Raw genomic sequence first — 15,878 nt, forward strand, 5'->3', positions numbered from 1 at the left:
GGAACAAACAATATAATAAGTCATACCAATGTCTCATGGTTGATGTGGTTTGGGGCACTGGCGTTTCAGTATCTTCCTTCTGTGCATGTCTGACACATTTTAGTGTCATGTCCTTTTGGGAAAGTGGGAGATTTTTGATCATCATGAGCCCAAATAAGTTCTCCATTATCTGCTTGTGTTGCAGCACCATTTAAAGGTATACATCTATAAAACCTGAAATTTAAAGCCTGCTCCTCCCAGCAAAGCTTAAACAGACTCCTCTCATTTAGGAAAAAGCAAGGCAAGTTTATTTGTATAGCACATTTCAAAGCGCTTTACATAAAACATTATAAGCGACATTACAGCGGGATGCAGAGGAAGCATTAAAAGCTACATAAAAGAATATGAAGAGAAACAAAATCAGTACAAAAGCCAGTGTAAAGATTTTAAAACTGGTGTGATGTGTTCAGATCTCTTAGTCCTGGTAAAAACTCTAGCAGCAACATCTGGATGAGCTGCAGATGTTTAATGCTCTTTTCAGGAAGTCCTGTTAAAAGACCATTACAGTAATCCAGCCTACTGGAGATGAATGCATGGATGAGTTTCTCTTGGTCTTTCTGGGAGACTAAACTTTTCATTCTGTTGATGTTTCTGAGCTGGTAAAAAGCTTCTTAGTGGCTGCTTTGATGCGGCTGTTGAAAGTCAAATCTGAGTCTATCAGGTGTTTACCAAAGCTGAGTGCCTAACAAAATATTTCACCAGTTTGTCTTAAGTACAGATAATAAGCAGTTTTGCTACAAAATAAAATCAAACCCTTCCTTGCCACTGCAACAGCTTAACAGTATCAAATCTAGTTTTGTGTCTCACCTTTAATTCAAGGGTTTTAACAAAATAAAAAACTAAATGAAACTTTGAAAATGACATGTTCTAAAAGTGCAGCTGCTCTAGTTTCATAGACTCAAAGGTCATTTGACAAACACAATTACAAAGATTATTTCTGCTTCTTGGAAACAAAACCGTCCTAATCAAAAACTGACGTCTGAAACTCAAATATGCTTAACTTCTTACAACGAGACACCCTCACTTGTTCCGCTGCAGCAGGTCTGTTGAGAAAATCTGATTTTCATATTAGTCCATTAGGCTGATTGATGGGAGGTAAATGATCCTGAGTCTGGTTGAACTGGAGATTTTTTCCTGTTAAAATGGAGGTTTTTCTTTCCAACGTCCCCTCATGCTCAGGATGGGGAACCACACTGAAGTGGATATTCAGTGTAACCCACAGATTTCCTCAGAAAGGCAAAATTTCATAAAGTGGCATTATATTAACACAATTAAAATTAACCGTACTAATTTAGATTATAATACAATTTTGTTTCAACACCGGTTTACAGTGAACTGGACTGAATCTTTTAAGTCCCTTAAACATTGTCACAGGTGCAGGTTGATAGCTTATTCCTGTACCAGCAACGCTAGCTTCTTCCTTCAATAACTAGTACACATGGCTTTAATCTTTTTCCTCAAGTCTCTGCAAATAAATACTCTTTTTTTTCCTGATAAGCACACATGTCAAAACTTAGCTGACCTCTCTTTTTTTTAGCTGAAGTCGCTACGGTCTGTTCCCACATCATGTGACCGTTAGAAGGATTTCATTGACCTCAAATAACTCCAGCCTAATTATTCACACATCTCATCCTAGTTTTCCCCCTCCGTCTTTCTGGCTCCCTCACACCACATTCCTTTACTAATAAGGACATTCATAAGGCCATTCCAGCTCCCAGTTCTTCTCCACTCATCAAATCTGGCTTCAAAGGACCAATGAGAGCGATGTGCTGTTTGACAGACTTGTCATTTAGGGTCTGGACATCCTTCAGTATGGTGTTACATGAGAGGCTGTGAAAATAAACATTGAACAAAGCAGTAAAATGGCTGAGTGAGAAGTGTTACAAGGTCTGCACGAAATTCACCCCAAAAATAGGAAAATTAAAGAGTCTGATGGCAAGTTTCTTGTTTTAAATTTGATCCACTCATCAATCCAGAAGACAGGAATGATAAACACAAAACTTGTGCACATTTATTACACACATGATAAATCAGTGTGATCATCATACCAATACAAAACTGTACAAACACTTCAACGTGACATTATTGGATTTTTCTGGAAGGTCGGAGTAATTTTTCCTCCAGTATCTCAAAAGCTTTTTACCAATTTTATCAGGTAATTTCGCCTCTGACAGCTCAACAGTCCTGTGTAGGCGATGCCGGTAGCTCCATGGGCTGCTCCTCTTTTTCTTTAAACTCATTAACTCTTGCCTAAAATAAAATGAAAACACATGTAGTCAAAATCAGAGTTGAGATACAAACAAACAAACAAAAAAAAACAATATTCTGATAATAACCTGATTATAACCTGAATCTGAATGAAAACTACCATGTTAACAATATTTTCTCCTCATCTGCAGTGAGCAGCAGACAGACTAACACATGTGGAGTATTTTGATCTTATTTGCATAAAGTAAACATGTATAGTGTACAAAATGGGTGTAAACAAGTTTGATGATACCATTATTATTAGATTCAAATATTAATTATAACAATACATTTGGTTGTTGGAACAAAACAAATATAAACTATTCAACATGTTCTTTCTAAAGCACATTTTACTAATAATTACTATAGACTGATTAATAATTTCAGTTTAGACTGATGCTACTGAACCACTGAATCAATGCATTATTACATCCCAACTTTATTTATAAAAACCTTGAAAATAATCACAGTTGAAACAACTTGCTGCACATAACCAGTCACTAAGAAATATAAGAAACCATAAAATAAATAGAAACATCAGACACATCTAAAAAATATGACATAAGAACTACTAAAGTCCAACACAACAGGACCAATTAAATCAAACAAAGAAGCCGTTCCAGTTCCATCCTTCACCTTCATGGAAACCAGCAGGACCTTCATGATTCAGTTCAAACAAAGGCAAAGATTTCTAGAGCTGGCATAAAACTTTTGACCCCACAACAACAAAAGTAGGATATAATTTATTATTTTGGCTGCTGGCTCACAGAGTTTTTGTCCCACGGTGGTGAGACAGACATCTTTGTATTCAGCAGTCTCTGCTTTCATGGCTCCTTGTTTGTGTGGAGAAATCAGCAGCAGCTCTGACGTGGACAGAGCTGTTTACTGTTTTTATTACAGTCCCATATACTTGCTTAGAATTTAAACTGTTTGGTTTGGATGCCAGTTTAGCGTAGTTTCTCCCCGTGACTTTGCTATGCTACATGTTAGAATCGCTGCTTCCTGGTGTGTGCAAAGACCTTCTGCACTGCATGTCTCATGCACAGAGGGTTTATAATGTCATTGGATCATTTGGTTGTATTTTTCATTCCAAATAATTTGGCTCCAGATAAATTAATAACTAAACGTGCACAAGGACCCTGTGTGGAGAACCTACTGTTGACTCTATGGCTATGAGAACTTCTCCCCTGTAGTACAAAAAAAGAAAAAGACTAGTTGAAGAAGGAGGGTAGTAAAGATTCTGGATCAAACTCAACGCCGTGACTATTAAGATGGCGAAACCACTGAGCAAAAAGTGGGTTGTTGGGGTCAGAGATGATGTAATAATACAGCTGGACTGATGAGAGGGGGTCACTGCAGTGGTGAGTAGGGTGAAAGTGAACCGGCTCATTATCCGATTTCTAATCAGATCATTCAAGTGGTTATGTAGACGTAAAAATGTGACCTGCTTTATCATATAATGGCAAATAATAATGACAGTTAAGTGATTATGAGAAATCAGATTAACAAACCTAGATTTCTCCCCAACTCTCTGACGTCTTCGTGCATGTAGGCCCGTATATTTGATTTATTTCGTTTTTCTACGTCGTAGCATGTGCAAAAAACTGTTGCTTCCATCTTTTTAACAGAAGATGTGCATGTAAACGCATCAAATCTGATTATTGCAATTATCCAATTAATCCAGGTTGTCTGATTATGATGGTCATGTAAACAGGCTCAATAAGCAGTCCACTGCAGGTCAACTTCTTTTTGTTGTTTTCATATTATCCAAAACAGACACACAGGTGTACCTGAAAGGTGTTGAGAACATGTTGACAAACTTCATGGAGATCATTCAGGCCTTTCCGCAGCGGCTCAGCGGCTGGAACTCCCCCTAAAAATCCACAGTGGACAACTCTGATTAAAACCAATAAAAACAACAAACCAAGTTACAACAGCAGCTAACAGACAAACTGCACCTTAGCCAACGGAAAGTTGCACCTCGTTCTTCAGTGAAATGCATCAGCAGAACAACCAAAGAAGACAAAGATGTGCTGACAGTCATGGATTTTCCTCCAAAGTTATTTAACCTTAACCCCACTGACCACATCACTTAAAAAAAACAAAGCCAAACATTCCCAACATGACAAGAAGCTCAGGTTCGGCTTTAGGACAAACTTTCAGCACGACATCCATGCAGATCAAGAGCTGCAGTCATCAACCCATTAAGCTGTAATCCAGCGGAGGAGCACGCCTCTCCTCCTGCTGGTACGCTGGCTAATGTTTAAATGGGTTAACGTAATTTAGGAGGGAATTAGGGATAAAAACAAAAACATTTTGCAAGCCGTATCTATTTTCACATTTAGTTTTCACTGCTCAGTTTATATTATTACTTATGATTTAAAAATGTCGTATTACATTAAAAACAAATACAAAATACAAGTATTTTCCTTTGTAGTCTCATATATTGGCTCTTATAGTGGCTTATGTAGTAAAACATAACATGTAAATAAATATAGAAAAATGATATCAGTGAATATCGAGTAATACTATTCCTGCTGAAATGTCTATCCAACACTGAATGAAGGCGCTCAAAGCATATCTAATTAATTTATCGTGTCATGTCTCTTCTATTGCATTTCATAAATAAAGATTAACTCAATGAAGCCAATAACTGCTGATGTTACAATTTTCTTCCTTATTTTTTAGATTCATAAATGGAAAGTTTGTTTTTTCTTTTTTTTTTTTTTTCATTTAAAGCCACGTTTATCAGGAGTATCTTGTTACTGTAATCTAATTAACCACCAAAAATACAAGAATAAAAGCAAATGAATGAACAGATTTGTCCTCTCCGTCTTCTTTGATCAATTAACATGGATGACTTTCATCCAGTTTTTCAGGGCGGTCATGGTGGGGAATACTAATGGCAGAAATAAATATAGCAACATAGCCTGAAAACACAGCGTTATGTTTAAAGGCAGCAGGAAAACTGGGTTTTTATCTGACGCCTGAAAGGTAGTTGTGTTTTGCTGTGACGAAGCCATGAGGAAAGATTCTCCCTGCATCCAGAAACCGACTTCAACAACAACAAGCTGTTTTCTCACTCTTGTAGAGGCCTTTCATGTGATGGAAATGCAGTTGTCCACTGGCAAAATGCCCTGCAGCCAATCTTTTTTCTTTTTTTTGTTGTTCCAAGTCATTATGGCTCTTAACAAGAGGGCGTGTTTGAGCTCGTACGCAACTCAAGAGAGCGACAATGGACTTTCTTGTGCATCTGACTGACCTAAGTTAAGGCACCAGACTCCAATCAACATGTTTACTTTACAACAGCCTGAAAATATCTATTCTCTAGCTCTCCTGTATGTGTGCAAAGTTAAAAATAAAAACATAAAAAACACTGATTGTGAGAGACAAATGTGGTGTGATGTGTATTAAAATCCTGCCTCTGACCTCGTGTCTGAATGCGAAAGTTGATCTTGCTCTCAGACGGATGGGTGATGGTGTAGCCGCAGAACTCCACATCCGGGCTGACAAAAAAAAACAGGAAAGTCAAAGTGAGGTGTGTGATTATTATCAGTGTTTTGCTTAAAAGGCGTGTTAGTGGAAAAATGTTAATCAGCCTTTCAGCTCATTCTGGCAGGCTGAACCAAAACACAGAAAACAACGAGGAATCACGTACACGGAGTCAGCCTCATGAGCTGATAATATTATCTTTATGCATCGAGGGATTGAGGGGTGCAGTCCCCTTAGGATCAAACTACAACTGACACATATATTCTTTGCACAAACGGGCTGCACGTTGTGGTGGGAGGGGTGGAGGCAGGATTTAAATACCAAAAGGAAAACAGACCAAATACGTCACTTTTACGTGTTTAGTTTAAAGCAAAAACAAAACACTGACTTCTTCATAATCATGTATCTGAGGGAGTTGCCCAGCGTATGGTCTTCCTCATGCAGTACGAACGTCACACAGCCCTCGTCGGCGCCATCAGCCTGGACCTTAAACACAGAATAAGCACTTATTAAATCTCACAGACAAATCTGTACAAAAATGAGCTAATCCACGTAGCTTCAGCCAAATATTCTAAACTTCTGCCCCTTTTATTCATTTGTAAAACCTGACATTGACACACTACAATTAGTAAACTCTTTATCTGGGCAAGTGGAAAGTCTCATGCAGACATTTTAGGTGCCTAAACAAAAAAAAAGCAGATGAACAAAAAAGAAAACAAAAAAGAAAGAAAACGGTGTAGCTAATACGTCGTACCAAGATTTTCTACCAATTACAGATTAAACTGATGACTTGTGGACCAATCAGAGTCTGCTGTTCAAAAGCTGTGAGAGTTAAAAAAAAAAAAAAGGTATGAAATTAACAAGCAACTGGTCAGACTTAGTTTTAGGTTTGGTTAAGTTCCTGGAAAAAAAGGACAATAGAAAAAAACAGAGAAACAGGCAACAGGAAAGTGGTTAAAGAGAGCAGGATGGGAACGTTTTCATGGGTGCACTTCCATCGGGAGAGTGACGTCAGGATGTCTAAAAAGCACACGTCAGTTTAAATAAAACTAAATTACCAAATTATTTTGGTGCTTTTTATTGACTGGCCACAATCACCAAAACCAAAATTTCTCATTTTTAGTTTTAATTGGTATCCGACCCGTTTAATATGTTCATAGGAACTTGCTGTATTGTTAGAACTGCATGTAACTGTAATTAAATGTTTATCTCTACAAAACAGGCCTCTGCTGCAAATTCGACTGTGTCTCAATGGGACTACCTGTGTAAGTGAAGGTTAAATAAAAAAATAATCATAAAGCTGATCAAAGTTCTTATGTACTTGGTCAAGACCGCTATTGACTGTCTTGGACATTTTCCAGGAAATAATCAGATCAGGCATTCTTAAATAAAATTATAATAAAATTAACACTGCTACCAGGGATTTTTACTCATCTTTATTCATTCATTCATTCATTTCAGCTATTTTTTTAATCTATCAAAGTTCTAAATAAGCTTTAAAGATGCAGGTAGATGCTTCTTCTGTGTCCTGGATTGTGGACTACCTGACCAGAAGACCACATGATATGCGCCTGCAGCACTGTGTGTCGGACACGGTGGTCAGCACCACTGGAGCTCTGTCCTCTCCCCTTTCTTTTCACCCTCTACACAACTGAATTCAGCTACTTCACAGAGACCTGCCACCTTCAGAAGTTTTCTGGTGACTCTGCTGTAGTTGGATGTATCAGTGGAGGAGATGAGGTGGAATATCGAGCTCCTTTGTCAGATGGTGTGAACAGAATCATCTGCAGCTTAATGTGACAAAGACTAAAGAACTGATTGTGGATTTTAGGAGATCCGAAACACCAGCGACACCTGTTTCAGTACAGGGCATCAATGTGGAAGTAGTGAAGGATTACAGATACCTTAGAGTGCATATTGACAATAAACTGGACTGGGTTAAGAACACTGCTGCACTTTACAAGAAGGGCCAGAGCCGTCTCCATTTGTTGAGGCGGCTAACGTCGTTTAACATCTGCCAAACACCGCTTAGGATGTTTTATGAGTCTGTTGTGGCCAGTGCTATCCACTATGCTTCTGCATGCTGGGGCAGCAGGCGGAGGGTTGCAGACATAAACAAACTAAACGAACTGATCCGCAGACTGATCTCTTATTGAGATCTCTATCTTTATCTTATTTCTTTTTTTGGTATGGAGCAACTGTGTGCACACAATTTCCTATTCTGGTTCTGAGAAACATCATTAATATGTGTATCCGGCTTTAACAGAAACTTGTATAGGGTTTGTTAAGTTTTAAGTCCACAAGGGGTTTAGTCTGCCGCAAACTGTCCTGTCAAAAGAATTTATAAAAACATGCAAAGTTTAGCTATTTCATTATAAATCCATGTTTATGTATATTATAATAAATAAGATTAGTGAGATCATTCTTATACTTACTCCACAGTAGATGTTAGTACAGTCATGTCTTAATATGTTGTAGTCTTCCCTATTATTGAACTGTTTAACTTACCATTTAACAACTGGTTGAAAATGCATCTGAATGGTCTTTGAAACTGATAAATCTAAGAGACTTAGTTTGGTCCAAATATGTCCAAACTTCTCTCCTGGATAATAGTAAATAAGTAGGAGAATCAGTCACGTTGAGTTTCTTATTTATTAGCATCTAATTAAATACAAGAAGGCTAAGAAAGTGGGAGAAGATCCAGTTTTGTACCGTCCCCCAGCGGATAACGCGAGTTAGCCAAACACTCAGAAAGAAGATGGTTAATACAGACACACATTAGCGTTACAGGTAGCCTTAACTTCACCCACTTAAACTAAAATAACCAGTATTAAACCTGCATTAATGGAAGAACTTTTAGAGTGATGTGGGTTCAGGTGGAATAACTGGTTGCTAACTACTATAGCTACCCACGTGAGGAGTTAACAGGCGGCGAGATGCTTCCTCTCACAGTTTAGTATATTTAACTACTGCCTCCCAACGGAGTAGAAACAGGTTAAAGACATATATGAATACACTGTCAAGGTATTAACCATTCTATCCTCTTACCATCTCAAGTACTCGTTTCTTTTCACTCTCACCGGCCATGCTTCACGGTCTTATTACGTTCAAAATGTGGTATTTACCCCTCCGCGCTGTCTGACAGGCAGAAAGCGAGGCACCTTCCTAATGGTGGTTATTTCTTGTTTGTCTGAACACACAAACATGAACAGGACGTACAATTGTATCAGTTGCAATATGTAAACATTTAGAACAATATCATTAATATAATGTAAAAGGGTGCACAGTATTAGTGAGTATGACTTTGGAAATATGTGTACAATTATAATAGTTGTGTCATAGAAAAGCTACTTGATTGCATGGAATATAAACTTGAGGTGAATTAAAGAAAAAAAAGAAAGAAAACAAAAACATAAATCTGCATCTTAAGATCCCCTGTACTACTTATTTGAAAGCCAAAGCTTGTCTGTAACTTTTATATATCTATAGTCTATAAGAGTCTACACATGGAGAATGATGGTATTTAGCCAGTGTGCAACATCACCAAGCAGCAATAAAATGCTATTGTATAAAAACTCATTGCACATTTATATCAATATGTTTAGAACCGTAATTTTTACAATAGCAGTGCTGGTAGGCCACATTAAATCACTTGTATGTACACAACCTTTGGGAAACATTATACAATACTGCCACACTAACAGGTTTAGATATTGATTTAACTTTCTTTCAGCAGCACTGCAGCACCACAATATGATAACAGCGTTTCTGTAAATTGTACGAGAAGACTGTGCCATAAATAACTTGTCTGGAAACTTCACACTGGTTGAGTCAAAGTCCCCTGTAAGACCAAACGCGGACACAAATTACCAATATTTTGCAGCCTGTCACAGAGATAAACGTATGAAAACATGTGACGATGAAACCTCGTCATAGCTAGTCTGAAAAAATGTAGTTCCAAGAGTGAAACAATCGCTTTAACTACGCATGACATATAAAAGAAAAAGAACTACATTACCCAGTACTAGCGCGACATTGTTGCCGTTGTGGAGGATTTGCTAAGCAGAAGTCACTCGAAAGGGATTAGCTAGCTTGCTAGCAGCTGTAACATATTTAGATGTGGGAATTAGAGCTAAATGAGCTACTTTAAACATCGCTGACACACATTCGCGGTAATAAAATTGTGTTTGTATGTCTGTAAAGTGCGTTAGCTATGTAGCTAGACACAATGGTCCATATTTTGTTAATCAACAAACTACCTCACAAACGCCTCAACATATTTTTGTCAAAAACATAATTAGCTAGCTTGTTGTCTCAGCCACCTTTTAACCAGCTTTCGTTTTTTTAATTTTCGCGAGTGTCACTGCTATACAATATAAGCAATAATAATGGTTTTTGTTGCTAATAATGCTAAATTATGTCAGTATTTCGCTCTTTCCTTTCTCATCTGTGTTTAACTTACTCTGTTCGCCTTACTTCTAGCAGTAACTATTATCATTTTGCCGATAGCAAGTAAGAAAGCTGAACCCCCAACTTTGCCATGGCAATCCTGTTTGCTGTGGTGGCTCGTGGAACCACTATTCTGGCCAAGCATGCATGGTGCGGTGGGAACTTCCTGGAAGTGACTGAACAGATTTTAGCCAAAATACCCTCAGAGAACAACAAACTGACCTACAGCCACGGCAGGTAGGAGTTGATGCGACTACATCTGCCCCAGTAGTATGTTTACATGGACTGGTTGAGGTGTGGTCCGATGTGTATGGCAGTGTATAACATGGGAAAACTGTTGATAAACTCATGTGACACATCTCCCTTTTCTTTTTTAGCTATCTCTTTCATTACATCTGCCATGACAGAATCATATACCTGTGCATCACTGATGATGTAAGTATTTATTTTGTTAAGATTTGAGATGTTTCTTTTGTTGCCATGGGCTAGGATTGTTTTGTTTCGTTTTATTAATCTGTAACCTACTAGGAATTTGCATCAAAGGGTGAGGCATGAACTTAATCCATGAATGCACTTAATAAACTAGTTGATATAAGGTAATAAGAACTTGTATGGGAATTTAAACTTATGATACTAATATAAAAAAGGATTAGTTTACATTATTATTTTACCAAAACCATAGTTTCTTCCTCTCTTTCCATCTTTCTTACTTTTGACATACTTCCAACAGAAGTTGGCTAATAAGTACATTAGCAAATACATTGCTCCTTATAGTTTAAAAGTGACTAGTAATTTTCTTATATAATTCACGCTTGTTTCTGGAAGGACTTTGAGAGGTCACGTGCATTCAGCTTCCTTGGTGAGGTCAAGAAGCGATTCCAGACAACGTACGGGTCCCGGGCACAAACGGCTCTCCCCTACGCCATGAACAGCGAGTTCTCCTCTACGCTGGCCGCTCAGATGGTAAGTACGACTGAAGCCAGAGCGAACTGAAAAACAGACTTTTTAGTTCTGTTATAATAGATACAGTTGTCCATATTCTAAAACATAAAAAGATGATAATGCATATGAATTTTTTTATAATCAATGTTTTAAGAAAATGTTAAAATTCATTTAAACAACAAAAACATTGATAGATATGCCACACTCTTTTGACTAGATCTCACTACACAGAAGGTAAATGAATCAAAAATGTGTTTTAGATGTGGCGTTGAAGTTGGCTCTGACCTTCTCTATGCCTCGACTTGTACAAAGGTGAAGACCTGTTGGTGTGACCTCAAGATCACTGCTGTCACATCTTTACTCAAATTAGCCTAAAGAAAAGGTTCACTATTTCTCTTTGGCAGATTTGGCAGCCATATTTAACTCGTTGGTACCAGATGTCCTGTGTGAAGGACATGACATCATTTCACAAAAAAAATTTGTGTCTCTTCCAAATACCTACACCTTTGGAAAGCTAAGATTCTTGAGATTTGAATGATGTATACCACTCCACGACAATGAGCTGTTCTAAGCCGTGTTATTTAAAAGAAAAAAGTATATCTGTTTTTCTAAACTTTGCTTATATGCAGTGAACTGAATTTTGTAAAGAAAAGAACGTCTTATTTTCAGGAAAATATGCAGTGGAGAATTTGTCATGCTGTGGAGCCTCTTTTCTTTTCTGAAACTGAAAGCACTGAATACGTCAAAATAATAGTAAGATGGAACATTGATCAGAGTGCTTAATAAATGATTGATTCATTTTCAGTAAGTCAACCACAGGCAATTTCCTCAGAGAGTAGAGACTCTCTTTGTGTCCATTCCCTCCCTGTACATGTCCTTGACTCAGAGACCACTGAACCTATTTTACCCTCCAAAATCAGCCCTGATCAGAAAGTATTCATTTCAGTTCAATTCAGCTTTATTTGTATAGCGTCGCTTCACAACAATGTCATCTCAGGGAACTTTACAGACAAATTGATCAATTAATTCCATCCGACCGACCGACCAGAACCCTCCTACTGTCTTAAATGAGCCTCAGTGTCTCAGTTATAAATATATGAAAGGAGTTGTTGTCATTTGTAAAAACTTTGGAATCTGCTGCATGATAAAAGAAAAACATTGTAAAGTTAAGTCATCCATCTTTGCTGCCAGTATTTTGTTTGCGTTACTACATATTAATACGGTGTTCCAGTAATACTGAACAGTATTTCTTTCATTAAGTAGTCCCAAAATATTATTTAACATCCTTCCTTTCTATTTTCTTCATCTTTGTAGAAACACCACTCAGACCCACGGGGACCAGATCGTGTCACAGAGACTCAGATGCAAGTGGATGACCTGAAGGGCATCATGGTCCGCAACATAGGTGAGCGTCTCTCCTGCTTCCTCGTATTACAGTCATGCTTCAAGTGCAAGTTCACCCATAAAATTAAAAAGGCATATCTATCCTTTTCGTCCTGTAATGCTTTTTGTTTTTGTTGCTTTGGTGTCAGCTTTGGAGATGTCAGCTGTCTTGATTATGGTTGAACTGGACGATATATAGTTTGTTCTTCTCAAAGCTGCGGGGGGGAAGCATTTAAAAATATAAGCAGCAATATTTCAGTCCAGGAATCAAGACTGCTTTTCTCTACAAAAATTTGTAACCCCTGTCATAACTGATTTCATGTACAAACTATACTCCTTCTACTGGGTTCTGTATATTTAACTCCATCAGCTATATGCATGCACAGAAGGCAGCATTCACATGAGGTAGCTTCCCCCTTAGCTCAGTGGTGACGTTAGCTCAGCACTGATCTTTCCCGGTGTTTTAACGTTGGCTTTCTATTTTTTGTACAGACTTGGTAGCTCAGAGGGGAGAGAAGCTGGAGCTGCTGATTGACAAGACGGAAAATCTGGTTGATTCAGTGAGTTTAAAAGCTGTTGTTTATTCCATTTTCATTCTACTTTTTCTGATGGGTTTATTTTTATTTATTTTGTTTTTTTTTTTTGTTTGTTTGTTTTTTTATTTAGCCAATCCTTAACCAGGAAAGTCCCACTGAGATCACAGATCTCTCTTTTGTTTTTTTTTTGTTTTTTTTTTTTATTATTATTATTTTAAGGGAGTCCTGGCCAAGAAAAGCACCTGCACAACCCACAAAGAAGTTAAAATCATGGTTACAATAAAAACAGATGAAAATAAAACAGACCAAAAAAAGTCAACCAGTATGAAAAAGTGTAATTTTCCTGCTCTCTGTAAGAACATGAGGGACAGTCAATGTGTAGAAATCCTGAGAGCACATCAGACTTCTGTCGGAGGTACACACAGATATGGAGGGAGCAGACAAATGCTGTCAGGTTGCCAGATCAGGCCATCCAATCCAAAAAATGAGAAAATAAAGGGAGGTGTGGTAAACTGAGTCAAGCACATTCCAAACCTGAGCAGGGGCGTGCATGTCTAAAAGATTATCTCCGTAGTCTGAAGCAGGCAGAAATGTAGCAGCAAGTGTCTTCCTTGTATTAAAAGAGAAACACATTTTGTTTCCAAGGTAGAAAGCAAGTTCTGGCCAGGCAGGTTTATTGGTATTACACATTTTATGAACAAGATCATGTGCTTTACATAAAACATTAAAAGCATTACAGCAAGGTGCAGAGGATGTATTAAAAAGTGCATGAAAGATGTGAAGGTTCCACTTGTTTGCAGCGTAACAGCTAAATGCTGCTCCTCCATGTTTAGTCCGGACTCTGGTCTGGACTCTGGTCTGGACTAGTTGACCAGAGTCTTTGGATCTAAGAGCTCTGCTAGGTTTATATTCTCTGGACATATCACAGATGGATTCTGGGCCTAAACCGTTCTGTGATTTGTAGACTATCGGTAGGGTTTTAAAATCTTTAAGATTTACCCTGTGACTGACTGGAAGCCAGTCTAAAGATTTAAAACTGGTTTGATGTGACTGGCCACAGTTTTTAAACAGGAGAGTCCATGTGCATGATCTTTAATTAATGCTTTAAATAATTTAGGAAGCTACCATTCAACAAATATTGTGACTGATCATATCTTTTGCTTTCTTCTTCACCAGTCGGTCACGTTTAAGACCACGAGCCGTAACCTTGCACGAGCCATGTGTATGAAGAACCTCAAGCTGACGATAGTTGTCGTGCTGGTTTGTCTGGTAAGTACAGACAGCAGCGACTGATGCTAAACTGGACTTCACTAGATTATTCAACTGAAATCTATCCCAGCGCTATCCATCATCCCTGATGGCAGTTAATAGTGAATGTGATTAATTCCACACTCAGTGAACTCTGTGCTCTTTTCAGGTGGTCCTTTACATCATTGTCTCTGCAGCCTGTGGAGGCCTCAGCTGGCCCACATGTGTCAAGAAATAAGAGGGGGTGTGAGGATGAAAGGGGGAGATAATGGAAGATGGACGAGGGGGAGAAGTGCCTGTAAACTCTGCTTGCCAACGGACTAAAGGAATTGCTGCTTTCCTTATGTTACTTCCCTACCATAAACATCGCCAGAAGACACATGTTTCCTCTCCTCCTCCTGCCTCCATTGCCCTCACTTAAAAATCTGCACATTTATTTGCCTTCTGGACAGGGAGTCCCACCTCATATCCACACTAAAGGACAGCCTCTGCGTGGCCTGACGCTGATGTGGAACAATAAACCTTGTCTTATGTCTGTCTGGAACATTCATCCTGTCTTATGCACTTGTTGGTCTGATGTATCAGGTTGTGATACTGTCCTGCACCTGTCTGTCTAATTCATCCATTCAATGTGAACTACAGCGATAGCAAAAGTTTAATTTTCTGCTTTATTTTTTGAGTCAACAGAAATATAAGGAACCTGCAAGCATTGGTAGCGTCCATGTTGTGCCAGAGGTGACAGGAAGTCCTCACAATGTTGTGTTTGGTCCTCAGTTATAAAACCGAAAGCTCTTTTTTTTTCTTTTTACACTAAACTAATGCAGTAAACATGTTTTCTGATTTAGTTTTACCACAAAGCCGAGCAGTATCATCTAAAATAGATATTGTAAAGTATCAGATATGATCATACAAATAAATATTGTACATTTGATTGATATTACTGATATTTAATGGTTATTATTTTAAAGCAAGTCTTAATTATAAGATGATTTTGATCTCTTCCTGCCTATGGACTTGATTGGAGGCTTCCTTTTTACCTTTTACATTTCTTAGACTGAGTGTGCACTTTTTTTCTGTTAACTCAATGCACTTTTTTCTTTTTTTAAAATGTATATAGATATGCTTCCTGACATCTTATTGCTTATGATCATGTAATTATTTAATACTTGTAAATCCAGATTTAAATGAATAAAATCCCGTGACATCAGTGGATGATCGGTACACCTGGAATATTAAAAAGGTTGCTGTGGCATGTTATTATTTTGAAGAGGGTTCAAAAGAGATTTTATGAATATTATTATCATTAATATTATGGGTTTACAAAAAATTAACTGTTTGGATAAGACTAAAAATTTACAGGTTTTTACAGGTGTCAAAACGTATTATATCTTTTAATATTATTAAATTTCTGAATTTAAATAACAGTAAAGACACTAATTTTTTATTTTAACTGATGGAACCAGTACAGGCTAAATGGTTCATATTTGTAAGCGTTTCAACCATTTTCATCACGCTAATGGACGAAAGATAAACTTTTATTTT

At 37.8% G+C, this 15,878-nt stretch overlaps 2 protein-coding genes across 3 annotated transcripts; one reads left to right on the plus strand and one right to left on the minus strand.

Moving 5' to 3' along the window:
- Window positions 1–548: 548 nt before the first annotated feature.
- Window positions 549–8,929, minus strand: polr1d (RNA polymerase I and III subunit D). 2 transcript variants are annotated; one of them, XM_041991099.1, is made up of 6 exons: window positions 8,827–8,929; window positions 6,167–6,264; window positions 5,716–5,792; window positions 4,077–4,159; window positions 2,183–2,289; window positions 549–1,869 (listed from the first exon to the last, which is right to left on the minus strand). In XM_041991099.1, the coding sequence occupies exons 1-5, from the start codon at window positions 8,863–8,865 to the stop codon at window positions 2,215–2,217; spliced, it is 372 nt and encodes a 123-aa protein (XP_041847033.1). In that variant the 5' UTR covers window positions 8,866–8,929; the 3' UTR covers window positions 549–1,869; window positions 2,183–2,214. The 2 variants fall into 2 exon arrangements, with proteins under 2 accessions (XP_041847033.1, XP_041847032.1); XM_041991098.1 differs by having other exon boundaries at window positions 549–2,289.
- Window positions 8,930–9,802: 873 nt separating this feature from the next.
- Window positions 9,803–15,543, plus strand: sybl1 (synaptobrevin-like 1). Its single transcript, XM_041991092.1, has 8 exons — window positions 9,803–9,950; window positions 10,288–10,464; window positions 10,605–10,662; window positions 11,053–11,190; window positions 12,484–12,574; window positions 13,045–13,112; window positions 14,265–14,357; window positions 14,506–15,543. The coding sequence occupies exons 2-8, from the start codon at window positions 10,319–10,321 to the stop codon at window positions 14,572–14,574; spliced, it is 663 nt and encodes a 220-aa protein (XP_041847026.1). The 5' UTR covers window positions 9,803–9,950; window positions 10,288–10,318; the 3' UTR covers window positions 14,575–15,543.
- The last annotated feature ends 335 nt before the right edge of the window (window positions 15,544–15,878 follow it).

The sequence above is a fragment of the Melanotaenia boesemani genome, chromosome 7 (genome assembly GCF_017639745.1).
Source record: "Melanotaenia boesemani isolate fMelBoe1 chromosome 7, fMelBoe1.pri, whole genome shotgun sequence".
Lineage (NCBI taxonomy): Eukaryota > Metazoa > Chordata > Actinopteri > Atheriniformes > Melanotaeniidae > Melanotaenia > Melanotaenia boesemani.